At 36.6% G+C, this 16,670-nt stretch overlaps 2 protein-coding genes across 2 annotated transcripts in view; both read right to left on the minus strand.

The window, feature by feature from the left end:
- The window catches only part of LOC309510013 (uncharacterized protein), a gene marked incomplete at its 3' end in the record, with an annotated part of 1,894,646 nt that overhangs the window by 1,503,001 nt on the left and 374,975 nt on the right, over positions 1-16,670 (minus strand). The window contains exon 15 of the mRNA XM_082191149.1: positions 682-852. Within this exon, the coding sequence (XP_082047275.1) occupies positions 682-852 (171 nt within the window). The remainder of the gene's footprint in view (positions 1-681; positions 853-16,670) is intronic.
- LOC309510007 (protein NLRC3-like) lies at positions 5,803-12,068 on the minus strand (the record flags this gene model as incomplete). Its single annotated transcript, XM_082191144.1, has 9 exons — positions 5,803-5,853; positions 5,906-6,050; positions 6,910-7,687; positions 8,275-8,365; positions 8,522-8,639; positions 8,740-8,847; positions 10,175-10,288; positions 11,711-11,824; positions 12,019-12,068. The coding sequence occupies 9 exons, from the start codon at positions 12,066-12,068 to the stop codon at positions 5,803-5,805; spliced, it is 1,569 nt and encodes a 522-aa protein (XP_082047270.1).

The raw sequence follows: 16,670 nt of genomic DNA on the forward strand, positions 1-16,670 counted from the left end.
AAACACACCAACAGTGGGACGAAACGGAGCGGTGTTACAGAGCTCGTGCCGTGCTGACATCATCGGTGTGGCTCAATGGACCGAGCTGTGTGACCGACTCGACATCGCAGGGAGGACGTGTTTGCTAGCGAAACCGAATGGACAGAGCAAACTAATCTCACCAGCGCGGCGCTGACCATGTTACTTTATTCATTACTGCTCCGCAGAAGTTCAGGTGTTTTCCCTGCATATAAGATAATGAAGATCAGCATGAAGTTATTACATTTCTTTTGCTTATTATCTTTCATATTAGTACATTAGTAGTGTTAGAAAAGCTACTTTGAAGAATTGTATTTTTGTAGCCACGGAAAGAGCCGTTCAAAGCAGAAACTTCAACGAGTAAGGACTGTGCAGTGCCGGGGGAACTATAGGATCAGATTATTGTTATTAAATTATTAAATAAATAAATTAAAATTATTGAACATAATGAATATAATGAAATACTCACTAAATTGAAAGGATATATTTTAAAAAGAATGTAAAAATGAACACTAATACCAGATCATGAGATTAGACATTTGTGTACACCTGTGATTTCTGTGCTAAGATTTAGTGTTTACAGAACATTTTACAAGCTAATTTTAGTCCTAAAATTCTTACTGAGGACAAAGACATGTGTGACAATCAGAGAGACAATCTTACCTCAGTGTCTCCAGTTTACAGTGAGGATCCTCAAGTCCAGCAGAGAGCAGATGAACTGAATCTCCTAGTTTATTCCCAGACAGATCCAGATATCTCAGGTGTGAGGGGTTTGATCTCAGAGCTGAAGCCAGAGCAGAACAACCTTCATCTGTGACTCCACAATCACTCAACCTGTAGAGAACAATGTCACACTCTTCACTCTCTCAGTTCAGATCAACACGTACAAGCCACAATTGGAGATTTATCAGTCATAAAAAAAAATAATAAAGAAATTCAAAAAGCTTTCAACACATGTGCTTCATAAATCCAACAGTTCTAAATGAGCTCAAACACAACTACACCTCTTCTCTGTGACAGACTCATCGTGAAGATGAAAGCACACAAGAGTATGGTAGGTTAACTACTGACTATAAGTAACTTTGTAACTACATGGCAACTTATTCTAACCCTAACCCTACTAGTCTACTAATAAATCTATTAACACTCCAATGGGAGTTAGTAGACATGTGCAACTGTACTGATAGTCAACAGAATGTGTTCAAGGGACCATTAAAATAAAGTGAAATCAATATGGTCAAACCTAAATTGATAATTATGACAACACTGTTGCTGACAGTGAACATAACATGAGGTTTTACTGGATATGCAGTGATTGTTTCTGTCTTCCTAATGCTACCTTCTGCCTCTCTGTTTTGCTCTTGCACACAATCTACTTCATGCCTTCTGTCCTCTGATTGATAGTTTATACTTTTTTTTTATCAAATAAAGTATTTTTTGCTGAGAAATGATTTATTAATGATTCATGATTTTTATAAATTAATGTAAGAAACATTTACTGGACTGAAGAAACTGGGTTTATTGATTATTCACCATTTGTTAATGTTAAAAATTTAATTCTTTTGACATTTTTTCATGTTAATATAAATGTCAAATATGACACAACAGGCTTTTGGGGAACATTTTCCATCTCTTAATTATTATTGATTTGCATTGAATTGCATATATGTGTCAGGCAGTGTTGGGAAAGTTCACTTTCTACATGAACTAGTTCAAAGTTCAGTTAACAATTTTTTAAATGAACTAGTTCAGTTCATAGTTCAAACTTAAAAATTTTGAACTAAAGTTCACAGTTCCAAAAAATTAACTAGTTCAGTTCTTTTTTTCCATATGTTGTGCGAGCTATTATTTTTCAAAATTATTGCCACAGCCCATATAAAACCACAGACAGCAATTATGTTATCAGTTTTAACACTGAAACTATGCGTCAGATTTCATCTTCATATCCAATTTTAAAATCCTTATCCAACCAGGTTTTACATAGCATTGAGGGTAGGGTTGCCAACTAAACAAATGCGGGACAATCGTGCATGGTTCTTTACAGGAAAATGAGGGACACTCAAAAATATTTGTAGGCTATATGCTAGGCCAACATAACACAGTAGGCCTATATGTCATTTCAGGTTCGTATGCGTTTAAAAGGTTTTCAGACAACACATTTGTTTTGATTAAAGTCATATTACACACAAACCATATTTCAAAATAATAGCATTTATCTGAAATAGAAAGCTTTTGTAATTATACACTACTTTTAAAGAAATTAATAGCCTACTTTTATTCAGCAAGTACATTTATAATGCTACGTTTTTTTATTTCGGATAAATTTACTTTGAACCTTTTATTTATCAAAGAATCCTGATTTTTTTTTCTTTCTTTTTTTTTACATTAATAATAATTAATGTATAAATGTTTCTTGGTCAGCAAATCACATCAGTATATTATTCCCTCAGGATGATTTGATGCTTTCTTGCGTGGCTGGATGTATGTTGGACTCACAATAATCACGTTGTTTGAATTCGTTAAAACTGATTTGCCGAAATCAAAACCCAGTCGGACAGTGAAAGGGATTTGCCGTTAGCGCGAGTCCGGATCGAAGCGACCAGACAGCGGAGGATTCTGTGCGCAAATCAAACAATCATTTGTCCCAAAATAATCATTAATTCTCAATTTAGAATTTGTTATTCGTATGGTCTGATCTCTGGGTCTGATGCGCGTGAGTGTGGACTGTGATTGGATGATGACTGGTGTCGTGATCAAGTGTTGCTGTTGTATCAGATTCAGTCATACATCAGTGGTTAGATCAGCGTCAATAAACGGGACAACGGAGGTTCCGAACGGGACAAATACATTTCTATAGAAATATTGCACCCTTTTGAACGAAGTTAAACTGAGAGAGCGTGCCGTTCACAGACACCAGAATGAACGAGTTCACAGTAACGTTCATCAGGCAGTAACAGAGTACGTTCAGTTCACGTTCCCCCAAAATATGAACGAGTTCATGAACTATCTATCGTTCAATGAACGCGTTCAGGCACAACACCGGTGTCAAGGTTTTAGACTTATGTTTGGCCACATAGATTATATATGTTCATTGTGTCTCTTGTTGGTTTTCAGTCTCTGTCATTATGTCTCCTGTGCCTTGTTCCCTGTTTGTGTATTTAAGTCACCCTTCTCCTGAGTACTTTGCTCAGTGTTTCCAGTGCCATGACCAAGTCTAGGTCATTCTCTTGCTGTGCCTCTTTTGGAGTTATCTAAATCTAATTTGTGTACCTGGTATAGTTCCTTTGTTTTGTTTAATTGACTTTTGCTCTTTGAAATTTTGGAGTACTCACAGATCTTTTTGTGAACTTTTTTTCAAATTCCTTCTGGATTTACTTTGTGGACTTTTTGGATTTACTTTTTGGAACTGTTGTCAATCTATTTGTGGAAGTTTTTTGGAGTTTACTTTTTGGATTTATCCTAGGAAAGTTTGGACGTTCCTTTTCATCAAATACAAGATTTGAAGATATTTCCCAGAACTGTCATCTGGTTTTCTGCATTTGGGTTCACCTTTTGACTGTGTTCAAGTTTTCACACTAGTCCTAACCCTGTGTTTCTGACAGTATGAGCCATAAAAGCGATGTATAAATATGATACTCAACAAAAAAACACACATGCATGCATATACAAGTTAGCATCTGTTTTTTGTTGAGTATCACATTACACACACACACGGCTTTTATGGATCATATATGCAATTTTTAACATAAAAAAAATGGTTTATTAATAATCAATAAACCCCAGTTGCTTCAGTCTAATAAATGTTTCTTACATTTACATTTATAAAAATAAAAACTTTCTGAGCAAAAGGACTTTACTTGAATTTTGTTTTTGTTTTTTAAGTATAAACTATCAATCAGAGGACAGAAGGCATGAAGAAGACTGTGTACACGATGTTTCTCAGCAAAGTTTTGGTCATATTGATCATTCATAGGCCCTAGAAATTTGCATATTAAATATGATACAGTAGGCTAATATATTCATAAACAGGCATTGTTCGACCGAATTTTACAAAGAATGTTTAAAGTTATGAGAGAATACATGTTTTAAAATTGTTATTAAAATGTTGTAACACGCATTGCCAAACAAACATTCTTTTTTCCAATTAATTTATACTCCCAAAGGGGAAACGTATCCTGGGAGATACAAACATTTACAGGCAGATTATGGAAAATGTACAAATTAAATCCATAAAATTTCAACATAAATATAATAAGCTAACACTTAACAACAACTATTTAACACATGTATCACTGAAGGCGGTTTAGTTTGAGATCTTTCACTTTTGAAAAAGTATTAAATCTCCTGATAAAAACACAGGCGAAGAAGAAGCAGAAACATGCAATATCATATGTGACCCGTGCTGGCAAAATGAGTCAGAATGCGTACAGGCTAATTCTGAGCTACAGGCAAAATGGTCGAATTTGAGGTTTTCACAAAAATGAGTTCATTAAGCCCTCATCTAGTGATCCCAAGGGTCAAAATACCAATTAAACATTTAAAAGTATCTTTATTTGTATGTTTTCCTTTGTCCATGAAAAATTCAGTTTTCTCTGCTCGCTTCTCGACGACTGTGCTTTCCCTCAGCACAAGTTTGGTATTGTTTTAAAACGTAGCAATCCAACTTTGTGAATATTAATAGCGAATTCTCGATGGCATGAGTCTGAACCAATGAAATGTGATTTTCAAACTCATACTGATTTAAACAAAATGATTTTACTCACATTGACTGACACATCCGAAGCGTGCCTCAAAGACGTCTCAGACAGCGCGTGATCCCGATATACTCTTATACCTACACAGAATTACAGTGTTTCAAAATATCTGTCTTGGCGAGTATTCAAGCAAACATAATCTGCTATGTCTTAAGTGAACGTTTGGTAACTGTTGGGGAAAAACATCTGAGGTGTAACATTATATTAGATCCGTGCAGTACAGTAGGTCTGAATATATAGGCTGTCTTTTTCATAAATTTTTATCAAACAATTGTGGTACCATGGGGAAAAAAGTTGAATATATATTGTTCCTATAAATATTTGGTTTTGACTCGGTGGTGTGTGCCAAATTTGGTGTTATTACCCGAGATTTTAAGGTATGGTTGGTAGATGATTTTGTTTTGGAACCTTCAGAAAACTTTAACTCGATTTTTCTCAAAATTGACTTTGACTATTAAAGTCAAACAGGTGTAGCTCAGTCATGAACAATTGCTCATTGCGACTCATTTTGCCAGAACGGGTCACGTATGTAAGCAGACGCATATGTAAAATCAAAACTGCCTAATGTTACTTAATGAAATGTCGACGCAGGACGAGGTATAGGACTGTGAAGCTTTGGGGGTGTTGTTGAACTTGATCTACTCCATCTGTGTTTTGATCATCGTTCTGAATCCAATCCAGACATAGTCTAAATATCTAATATCTACAAATTCTTAAATCAAGATACATAAAATGTTAAGTCTTTTATACTGAAAAATTGCTTAAGTTATTTTGCTTCTCAAGTAAATGTATCTTCAATTAAGAATATAAAAAAGAAAAGAAAACAAAGATACTAAGAAAGAAATTTATTTTCTGCAGTGTAGCCCTAAAATTTACATCAGAGCATTTAGTCCAGGGTTCCTCAAATCCGGTTTTGAAGTGCCGCTGTCCTGCAGAGTTTATCTCCAACCCCAATTAAAGACGCCTGAACAAGCTAATCCATGTCTTCAGAGTTACAGGAAGGAGAGTTTTATCAGGGTTTGAGCTAAACTCAGTAAGGCAGCGGCCCTCCAGTGCCAGATTTGTGGAACCCTGATTTAGTCTTACAGAAGACAATAACATGTCTGACTATGATATACCGTAGATGATCTTACCAGAGTTTTTCCAGAGAGAAGCTTCACACCCGGATCTCGCAGTTTTCTATTATCCGGATCCAGTTCTCTCAGTTGTGAGGGGTTTGATATCAGAACTGAAGTCAGAGCAGCAGAATCTTTCTCTGTGACTCCACAATCACTCAAACTGTAGAGAGATGAAAATCATACTTGGTAAACACTATGAACTGAAAACAAAAAGCAATAGAAAATTGAGAAAAAATAGACAATTTGTAGATGGAGTAAAGAAAACACTGCACTTGGTCACCAATGGATGGCATTGTCTCAAAATTACTCAGGAACCTTGATGTAATGGTGTCACAGATTACAATTGGAGAGAGTTAAGTGTGAATAAAAGACAAATGGGACATGGTGTGGACTCAGGATAACAAACTCTCAGTGTGCAAAAGAACAAGATTCTGAACAGACACGACACATACAACATAAAATTAAACCAACTAACTCCACGCTTTGCTCTAAATGTAAGACCGCATTCTTGGGCTAGAATTCTTGGCCTCCCTTGCATGTGAATAACCAATAAACATGCTATATGAATATTAAATTTTTTGTCTGTTGTTGCCAGGACTTTATATTACTGGATCAGTGATAAATCACTCTCTTTGTCTAGCATATAATTAAGACAAATTATTCCCCTGAAATTATTCCCATGACATGAATTTTACAACCATCAACTGATATCTCAACCATGATATCCTTTTTTTTTATATATATATATATATATAATATTGTGTGCTTACTTATGTCATATTATACATGCTTTATATGCCTTTTTAGTCCAGTCTTTGGCTCTATCCAGTTGATGTTGTTTACATCAATAAAATAGATAAATTCAAATAAAAAAAATAATCAGAAAAACAATAAAAACAAGTATGCTGCCATATTGCTCCTATTACTGATACAATAAATGTTCGTATGTTTCTTAGATTTATTAGCTTTTGATTTTCTTTTGTTTTAACAGTAAATTGATAGTTTTCACTGATACTTACTGAACTTTAATCACGGGCAGCAGCTTCTGAAGAACCTTCAGTTTTTCAGCTTTATTGTTTTCTCCAACAAATGTATTAATATCAAACTTCTCCAGACTCTTCTCTGATGTCAACAACACAAAACCTACAGCTGACCACTGAGATGAAGAGAGTCTGGCTTCACTTATTGTTCCAGATTTCAGATACTGTTGTATTTCCTCCACTAGTGACTGGTCACCCAGTTCATTCAGACAGTGGAACAGATTGATGGATTTCTCTGGAGAGTCAATGGTCCTGATCTTCTCCTTGATGTACTCAACTGTTTTCTCATTGCTGTCAGAACTCCTTCTTCTCAGTGTCATTAGTCCCTGAAGGAGAATCTGATGAGACTCCACTGACAAACCCAGAAGGAAGCGCAGGAAAAGGTCCAGATGCCCATTTTTACTCTGTAGAGCCTCATTCACGGCTCTCTCATGGAGCTCAGAAAATGAAACATATTCTGGTAAATCGAGTTTAGACCAGTTCTTAAACATAGACAACAAACCTGGTTTAGAGACTGGGTCAAATACATTTCTGTTGTTGTTTGTGAAGCAGAGGTGCACATATAAAGCTGCTAGATGTTCCTGAACACTCAGATGAACAAAGCAGAAGACTTTCGCCTGATACAGGCCTGACTCCTCTCTGAAGATCTGAGTGCACAATCCTGAGTACACTGATGCTTCTGTCACATCAATGCCACACTCTCTCAGGTCTTTCTCATAGAAGATCACATTGCCTTTCACAAGCTGCTGAAAAGCCACTTTCAAGTCAGGTTCTTCTTATAGTCCTTCTCATGTTTGATGTTGGACTGAAGGATCAGGAAGTGTGTGTACATTTGAGTGAGAGTCTTGGGAATCTCTCCACTCTCTGCTTCACTCAACATCTTCTCTAGAACAGTGGCTGAGATCCAGCAGAACACTGGGATGTGGCACATGATGTAGAGGCTCCTTGATGACTTCAGGTGTGAGATGATAGTATTGGCCAGACTCTGATCACTGATTCTCTTCCTGAAGTATTCCTCCTTCTGTGGCTCATTGAAGCCTCGTACCTCTGTCACTCGATGGACACACTTAGAGGGGACGAGATCGGCTGCTGCTGGTCTAGAGGTGATCCAGATCAGAGCAGAGGGAAGCAGATTCCCCGCAATGAGGTTCGTCAGCAGTACGTCCACTGATTTCTTTTTGTTTACATCTCGTAGAGTCTCATTCCTTTGAAAATGTAAGGGAAGACGACACTCATCCAGACCATCAAAGATGAACAACACTTTATATTTGTCACTAGATATTTCCATTTCTTTTGTTTCAGGGAAAAACACATGAAGAAGATCTGAAAGACTGAACGTTTTGCCCTTCATCAGATTGATCTCTCGAAAAGGTAGTGGAAATATGAGCTGGACGTCCTGATTCACTTTGCCTTCAGCCCAGTCTAGGATGAACTTCTGCACAGAGACTGTTTTTCCAATGCCAGCGACTCCCTTTGTCAGCACAGTTGTGATGGGTTTGTTTTGTCCAGGTAAAGGTTTAAAGATGTCATTGCATTTGATGGGTTTGTCCTCTGTTGCTGCTCTCCTGGATTGTGTCTCAATCTGTCTCACCTCATGTTCATTACAGATCTCATTCAGGAGTGTTGGGTTTCCCTGCTTTGCTGTTCCCTCATTCAGACACTTAAACTTCTCCATCAGTTTTGATCTAAATGTGTTGAGGACTTCATGGCTGTAAAATTAAAATAACATGGTATTACATAAGTTAAATATAAATGTTAAATGTTATAAATGTAAAATGTTGTATTTGTTTAACTGTTTGTTTACTTTACCTGACACCAGCATCCCTGCTTTCATTAAAGTCCTGTAGTTGATTCATAGGCTGGTCATTCTTCTTACAGACGGGTTTTGTTACTGCTGATCTTTGTGGTGGGATTGACCTTAAACATCATGAAGAGAATCAAGAATCAGACACTCTGATATTGGTGGAATGGTTTTATATTACCTTAATAATTCACTGTCACCCTCTGAAAACAGATAATAAGTAAATGCACTTATTATTAAATCTACTGCTCAAGGCCACAACTGTAAAAATACTAAAAACAAAAACTATTAAAAAAAAAAGTTTGTCAAGATAAACTTTGTGTTAGCTTGAGAAAGCTTTTTATATATGGTAAATATTATATTAAAATAATATATTATTGATTGATTGCTTATAATTTAACATCATCAGAGCTATTTTAATGGTGAGAATAAAAGTAGCAAAATATAAAGAGAAATAAACTAAAAACTAAATTTACAAAAGTTTTTAAACTAATTCGGCCTCACTTCATTAAATAAAATCTATTAATACGAATCAACAGAATAAAAACAGAGTCCTTGAGGAGTTAAAACCATCGCATTCCGTTAAAATCTGCTTTAAAGATAGTGGACTCTGTCATAAGAGGCATAAAGGAGGATCTTCAACTGATAACAAAACCTTGTGCCTATTATGTGCCTATTAATATGCCTATTATGGCAATATGTGCAGATGACTTGGTATCAGTGATTATCCGAGTAGAAACAATGTTTTCTACCAACAACAGGATTCATTTCATAAAGTTTAAAGATCAAATACGATGCGATTTCTTGTTTTCCTTTTTCTTTAGTGTGTTATGTAGCTGTTAGTGCAAGTATAAGATCTGCAGAGTTAAAAAGCTCAAAGTGTAAAACCTTAAGAGATATTCTTTATAAAAGTTAAGGCTCAGCCACACCTTCCTAAAACTCTTCTTTCAAACACGCCCCAACAAATCTAGGTCAGTGTGTGGGGGCAGAGTTTCATAAATAAATGTATACGCAAAGAAAGAAGGTGTAACTTTTGTTCTCGCTGTATTATTGTTGCCGCCAGCGCCGCCATGTCGTGGAGACACTGTGTTTTTCGCTGCGAAAGCCAAACTAAATGAGTTTGGCCTTCCAAAAGAGGACACAATTAGAAAACAATGCTTAAACTTTATTTACAACTGTTCCAGAACAGTACAACTAAAATATTCGACTGTGTGATGCGCAATTTTCAGAGGACTGTTTCCAGACCCTGCGAGAGTACAAGGCAGGCCGTGCACAAAGCTGATTCTAAAAAGTGGGGCAATTCCATATTTGCTTGTACATTCTGGCGCTTCTGACTCACACACGTAAGTATGTTTTTTTTATATTTTAAGAATTTGCTACTGACTATTCAAAAATCTCTTTCATTCAAATATTTAAATGTCTTTAAGAAATGTTATAGCCTACCTGAGATCAGTCTGTGTATCGTCATTCTTAAAATCTATTGGATGACCCATAGACCCGTCACTCCTCAAAGACACACAGCTGGGCGCTGGTTCTGATCTCTCCTGCTGAACTGAACTATAACAGAACAGATTTAATTAGTTTTTGATGATAATCATCATATGTAAGATCTTCATACTGTTTGGATGAAAAGCACTTGAGGAGGGTTTAGACATTGTTTTCAAGAAATTCATTTAAAACAGACATCTCTTTTATTATGGGCCTATAAAAGGTTATTTCATTTGGAAATATGTTCAGATGATATGGTCCCATGAATTGTCTGAGTAGAAACAATGTTGTAACTTTTGTTCTCGCTGTATTATTGTTGCCGCCAGCGCCGCCATGCAAAGATGATCGCTCATCTTGGACATCTGCATTTTCCGGATCAGAATCGGGCTCGAATTGATAAGGTAGTTCTGACATGATCACATGCCTTTATTGCTTCTGGAGCTGATGTTCCAAATATGGTAAGGGGCGAGACATTTCCGTCACACGCTTGAAGGGGTGGTTGATTATGATTTCACTTTTTTAACTTTAGTTAGTGTGTAATGTTGAAGACGAAGTCCTTAAAAAATGCTAATCAATGAATAGAAGATAACACATAAGCTACCTAAATTCATCAACTAACCATTCAGAAATGTACTGTTGCATTCTACATGTTGTCACTTCTTGAGTCTCTCCATTATTGTCTGACTCTGGTTTGAACATAAACATTGACATTTTCAGTGCATGTCTGTGTGAGGTAAAAGGATATAAAATATATGTGGGGTATTTTGAGCTAAAACTTCACATACACACACTGGGGACATCAAAGACTTATTTTACATCTTGTGAAAAGAGCATTATACCACCCCTTTAAGGTTATCGGGCCAATCACAATGTACTGGCTAGCTGGCCAATCAGAGCACGCCACGGTTTTCAGAACGATGAGCTTTGTAAAAATCAACGCATTTCAGAAAGGCGGGGCATAGAGAAGCAACAATAATGTACAGTATGTGTAGAATAATGAGTATGTTTGTTTTTTAACCTAAAACCGCATAAACACATTGCATTACACCAAATAATGTTATTTTTAGAACCGTCATATGACCCCTTTAATTGTATTACATTGATACCATCTGTTGGTCATTTTTGGAGGAGTCATTTTGGAGGAGGTTATAATGGGTTTGAGGTCAGAATATAGAATAGGGTATTTTTTTGAGCTCTGAATATACATGTAAGGCCACAGCAGCACTGCTGCACATTACCTGCAATTCCACAACGCCCAGGTACCAACAAAAAGGACTACATTTAAAATGACCATTTAAAATGACCACAAAAGTTGGGTGTTTCAAATAATATAAGCATCTCTTTCAATAAAATGCTATTTATCTGATTCCAAGCCATGAAATTGGAACACTCATAGATATGTCTCTCTTGCATCAGGTGAAGACAATGTCTATTATGAATATCATAAATACAAAATACAAAACACTGTCTTTAAGAAATGTTGTAGCCTACCTGAGATCAGCCTGTGTATTGTCATTCTTAAAATCTATTAGATGACCCATAGACCCGTCACTCCTCAAAGACACACAGCTGGGTGCTGGTTCTGATCTCTCCTGCTGAACTGAACTACAACAGAACAGATTTAATTAGTTTTTGATGATAATCATCATATGCAAGATCTTCATACTGTTTGGATGAAAAGCACTTGAGGAGGGTTTAGACATTGTTTTCAAGAAATTCATTTAAAACAGACATCTCTTTTATTATGGGTCTATAAAGGGTTATTTAATATATTTATTTAATGTATTAATTTAAAGTACCTGCAAACTGGAGAAAAATCTTCAACTCTGGATGTTTGTGTGTCATCCATGATGAAGCTGAACAGTTGAAACAGTCTGATCTCCACTGACACTGGATGTAAATGACGAACAAACACTAAACTAAAGTAATTAAACTTAATTAAACATCTTTATCAATGATCTGATCATGAGAGTTGGAGGTAAATAGATAATGACATCGATGCGTTCACTCAAAAAAGTAATTTGAAAATCATCACATAGCCTAACTTACAGCACGATACACAAAAGAAACCCCGTTCCTTTACTACAGGATGAAAAATGTCAAACACGTCCTTTCAGAAAAAAAGTATTAATGTGGACGTCACCTGTAAAGGGCCTCAAGACATAAAAAGTCCCCTTGATCCATATTTAGTCTAGATATCCAACCGATTCACAAACTCCTCCATCTTTTCCATCAAGTAGCTAGTACACACATTCCTGTCTACGGTTTTATAAAAGTTTCTGTGAAATACTTACTACTATTTTGTATCGGAACTTAGGAATCGACTGTCTGATTACATGGCGAAACATCAGCTTCCCTTTCAAGGGAACTCGAGCTGCGTCGAGACGCGGTGGGAACGCCCTGCGTGATTGCGTCGTGAAGCACGTGTATAACCAGTCCAATGGAAAGACGAGACGTAATAGGCGGGTGAGATGGTGCTCGATGCAGAGCCAAATGGGAGGAGCTAGAGCTCGAGCTCCCCCTTTTCTGGAGCTCCAGCTCCACCTTGCTAAATTTAGTGAGCGGGGATTCGCTGCAGCGTCAAATGGGAGGAGCTAGAGTTCTAGCTCACCCTTGCTGGATCTAGTGCGAGTTCAACCGTGATGGAGGAAGGACAAGTTTGTTTTGATGCGCAAGATGCTGGCATACATCATATTGTATTTTTCTCTAATATTTGTCGTGATTATGATTAAATATTTATCGTTTCTGTGACAAACGCGTTAAAACACCTAATAAGAACATTGCTCACACTGTGTGTGTGTGTGTGTGTGTCTGTTTCTAAAAACGGTTGAAAAGTATCTAAGTAGCCTATTATTTTATCTTTATAACGGTTTCGTTGTTTTCCTCACTTTTAAAGCTGCTTTGGACAAAAGCGTCTGCTATGATTATGTAAATTACTAGACTTAAAAGGCAATGTGAAAGCTTAGATAGTGCACCCCTATTTATTTTTTGTCCACCGCATTTACGTGTGTGTTATTTGTGAATTAATCTAAATCATCTGATTAATTTATGAAATAAAAAATAATAAGACTAGGTACCTAATCTGCCCTTTTTGTAGAAGTAAAAGCATACTCCAACAGGCCAGTTGTAATTATTATTATTTTTAATTATATGTAGTTATTTTTAAATTAATTAAACTAAAGAAATAAGAAATAAAAATTTCTCAAATAAAAATGTATATTTACTGTACCAAACACCACTTTCAATACACAATAGTCACCATACTTTATTAAACAACACTTTATTGGAGGACAAAGCATAAAGTTGATAAAGTAGCATAAAGAAAAATGAGATTCAAGATAAATAAAAATGTGTCTTCAAAAATACGTTAACATCATATGAATCCATTCACAGCTGCTGAAGCCACAACACGAGTGCCAGAGAATCATATTCAGTCACCTACAGAAAACAGATTTGATATTGTGTTGGAAAATAATGATTCATTATCACAGCTAAACTGGTTTCTTGCTCTTCCCTGTACGTCTCTATCATGTTCGTGTTCTTCTACCTCGTCTAAACAGTTTGTTCAGTTGAAGAACAGAAGATGTGATCACTGATGTGGTGTAGCTTTTTCTCAACCAGAGGAAGAAGTCTCAACATCCCATTGTCAGGCGTTCTCCAGTGCTGGTCTGAAAGTAAAACAAAAAACACAAACCATTCAAATGAAGTTGTTTAATGGACAGTCGGGTCAGCTTATGTTCTGCGTTATTTAAAGCAGTGATGGTTTACTCTGGACCTCAGCGTCCACTGTCCTGCAGATTTAGCTCCAACCTCAAACCCTCCTGCCTATTGTCTATAAGTAAACCTGAAGACTTTGGTTCAAATTTTCAGATGTGCTCGATTAGGGTTGGAGGTTAACTCTTAATTAACCTCAAAAAGTAGAATGCAAAGGGCCAGAGTTGCCTGTTCCTTACATAAATTTACAAAGCAGCAGTCAGTACATTATATAATATACACATTGAAGTGTTATATATACACATTTAGCTCCTAAACTCTGGAATGGCCTTCCTGATATTGTTCGAGGCTCAGATTCGCTGTCCCAGTTTAAAACTAGATTAAAGACGCATCTCTTTAGCCAAGCATTCACATAATACTTACCTTTTATACTACAGTTGAATCAGATTGAATGCATTAATATTAGGAACAGCAGCTACGCTAATTATTTCCCATCTGCTTTTCTGTTGTTATCTCGGGACGCTAGTCCCGAGGTAAATAGAGTACGTCAGCTCCAGTTTGTATCCAGCCTCTCATGGAAACTTCAGATGCCCCAACACCCATGCAGAGACGACTCGAAGCCCGTGAGGAGACGACTCCACGCCCGTGAGGAGACGACTCGACGCAGGCGATATGTTATGCCCTAAATTAATGCATGATTAACTAACTGTATTTTTCTATGTACCTTTTTTTGAAATGCACTTTCTGTAAAGCTGCTTTGAGACAATATGTATTGTGAAAAGCGCTATACAAATAAATTTGAATTGAATTGAATTGAATTTTGTATTGCAGCACATAATATAAGCGAAGTACTGAACAAAAACAGTTATATCAACAGCAACCTATTTTAAAAGATTTTTAAGAAAGGCATGGTCTCTTTTGAGCCTTTGCCAGTGATGCTTGATTTCTTTCCAGACAACATACTCTTCTGTGAATTGTTTCAAGAGCTTCACTTGGTCAAAAACCAAGTGATAACCTGTACAATGTAAAATTGTCAACATCACAGTAAATTGACCGGTGTTGATTTTCCAGTGTTACAATAAAGTATTAAAATAAAGTGTTGAATCAACACTAAACAGATTGGGTTTAACACCAGAAGTGTCCATTTTAAATAAGAGTTGGTGTCATTTTGCGTTGTTGCAAACATAACTCTCTTTTAGAGTTAACCAAGCCACACCTCCGTTTACGTGCAACCGTCGTTTTGACTGAACCAGAGTCCAGACCACATGCGAACGCCATTTTACTTGTGGAAGAGTCAAGCGTGGGGTAAGTCTAATACTTTAACTTGATAGTAATACAGATAAATCAGACTGTAAATTGATTTCAATGTATACAGTTTATTAGTTTAATCTATTATTCGATCACAAATCACTGTAATAATGAATAATTAACATTAGACAGCCAACGAGCTCTGACGTCTGATTTTTGTATTTTGATTTTTGCCAATGTCATGCCACTTTATAAATTATGTAAAGGTAGTAAAGCCTCGATTAAGCTTAGTTTTGTCTATCATCACGTCTCGCGCACTGTAATTGTTTTTATGCACGTTCACAGGCATTTTCTTTCTGAACACACTCGACAAAGCCTAAAGTTTTGCGCGCGCGAAGCACAGGCCATTTTACAAGGTGAACTGTTGAATTTCTAGAGTGTTCTACCAGTAACGTTAAATTGGCCTATCAGGAAGATCACTGGACTAAAACTAATTGTTATGATTTTAATTTGAATATTCTTTCGTTGACCGTGGTTCTGTGATAGTCGTGGTTCTGAACTGTGGTAACGTTAAGTTTATCATGTTGTGAAATGATTGATCTGCGTGGTATTATTTTCTGCCAAATATGGGTGTCAAACGCAATTAATTTAAAATTTTGTAGTGAATTAAAGCTCTCAGTTGCCTTTTAAGGAACGAAATCCAGTAATATTTGTTAGTGTTCGCTCTAACACTGTGTGGAACACTCGTCGTGAAATATAGGTAACGTTAGAAATAAGGCACAGCTCTTCACTCATCTCCCTAGGGCTGAAAAATGTAGTCGACATTATCGATAAACGTCAAAACAGATATTGTCGACAGATATTTTCAACTAATAACGCCTGCAATAACGCGGTTTAACCATTGGGACGCTGTAGTGCAAGGCTGTATTGCAGCTGATGCAATAGAAGATGGCGGTTGAAGCTTTTAATGGTGCTGCTTTATTTAATATAGATTTGTGAGGCCAAGATGGCGGCGGTGTAGGTGATAGTGTTTCTTTGCTCTTCAGGGAAATAAAGGTGAAGTGGTGATATAACCTATTAATCGGACTGGTGATAACGTGAAAAAAATACGTGAAAACGTTATATGATTCTGATTTGACATCTTTATGCATGGGAAAAAGAGGCAAGAAGAAAGTTAAACAAGTTTGACTTGACACCATGTCTTCCGACGCATCTGGCTCAACTGATCAATTTGAGAATTCAGCATCAGCCTTGAGTAGTGCTGGATTTAAACTTAAGAAAGATACCTAATCACAGTGGTTTGACACATGTCCAAATTTCGACAATGAGGTTGTTGTCACATCCCTCTCAGATACTCCTCAGAGGCCAGCTGCTAAAAAAACTAAACGCGCAGAATCTAACGTTAGTGGAAACGGGAATGAGAATGTCTTGGCGGCTATTCGTGAGCTTGATTCTAAATTAGACAAAACGTTCCAGAAGATTTCGGCGA

The sequence above is a fragment of the Leuciscus leuciscus genome, assembly GCF_965113295.1.
Source record: "Leuciscus leuciscus genome assembly, contig: SUPER_11_unloc_1, whole genome shotgun sequence".
In the NCBI taxonomy this organism is placed as follows: domain Eukaryota; kingdom Metazoa; phylum Chordata; class Actinopteri; order Cypriniformes; family Leuciscidae; genus Leuciscus; species Leuciscus leuciscus.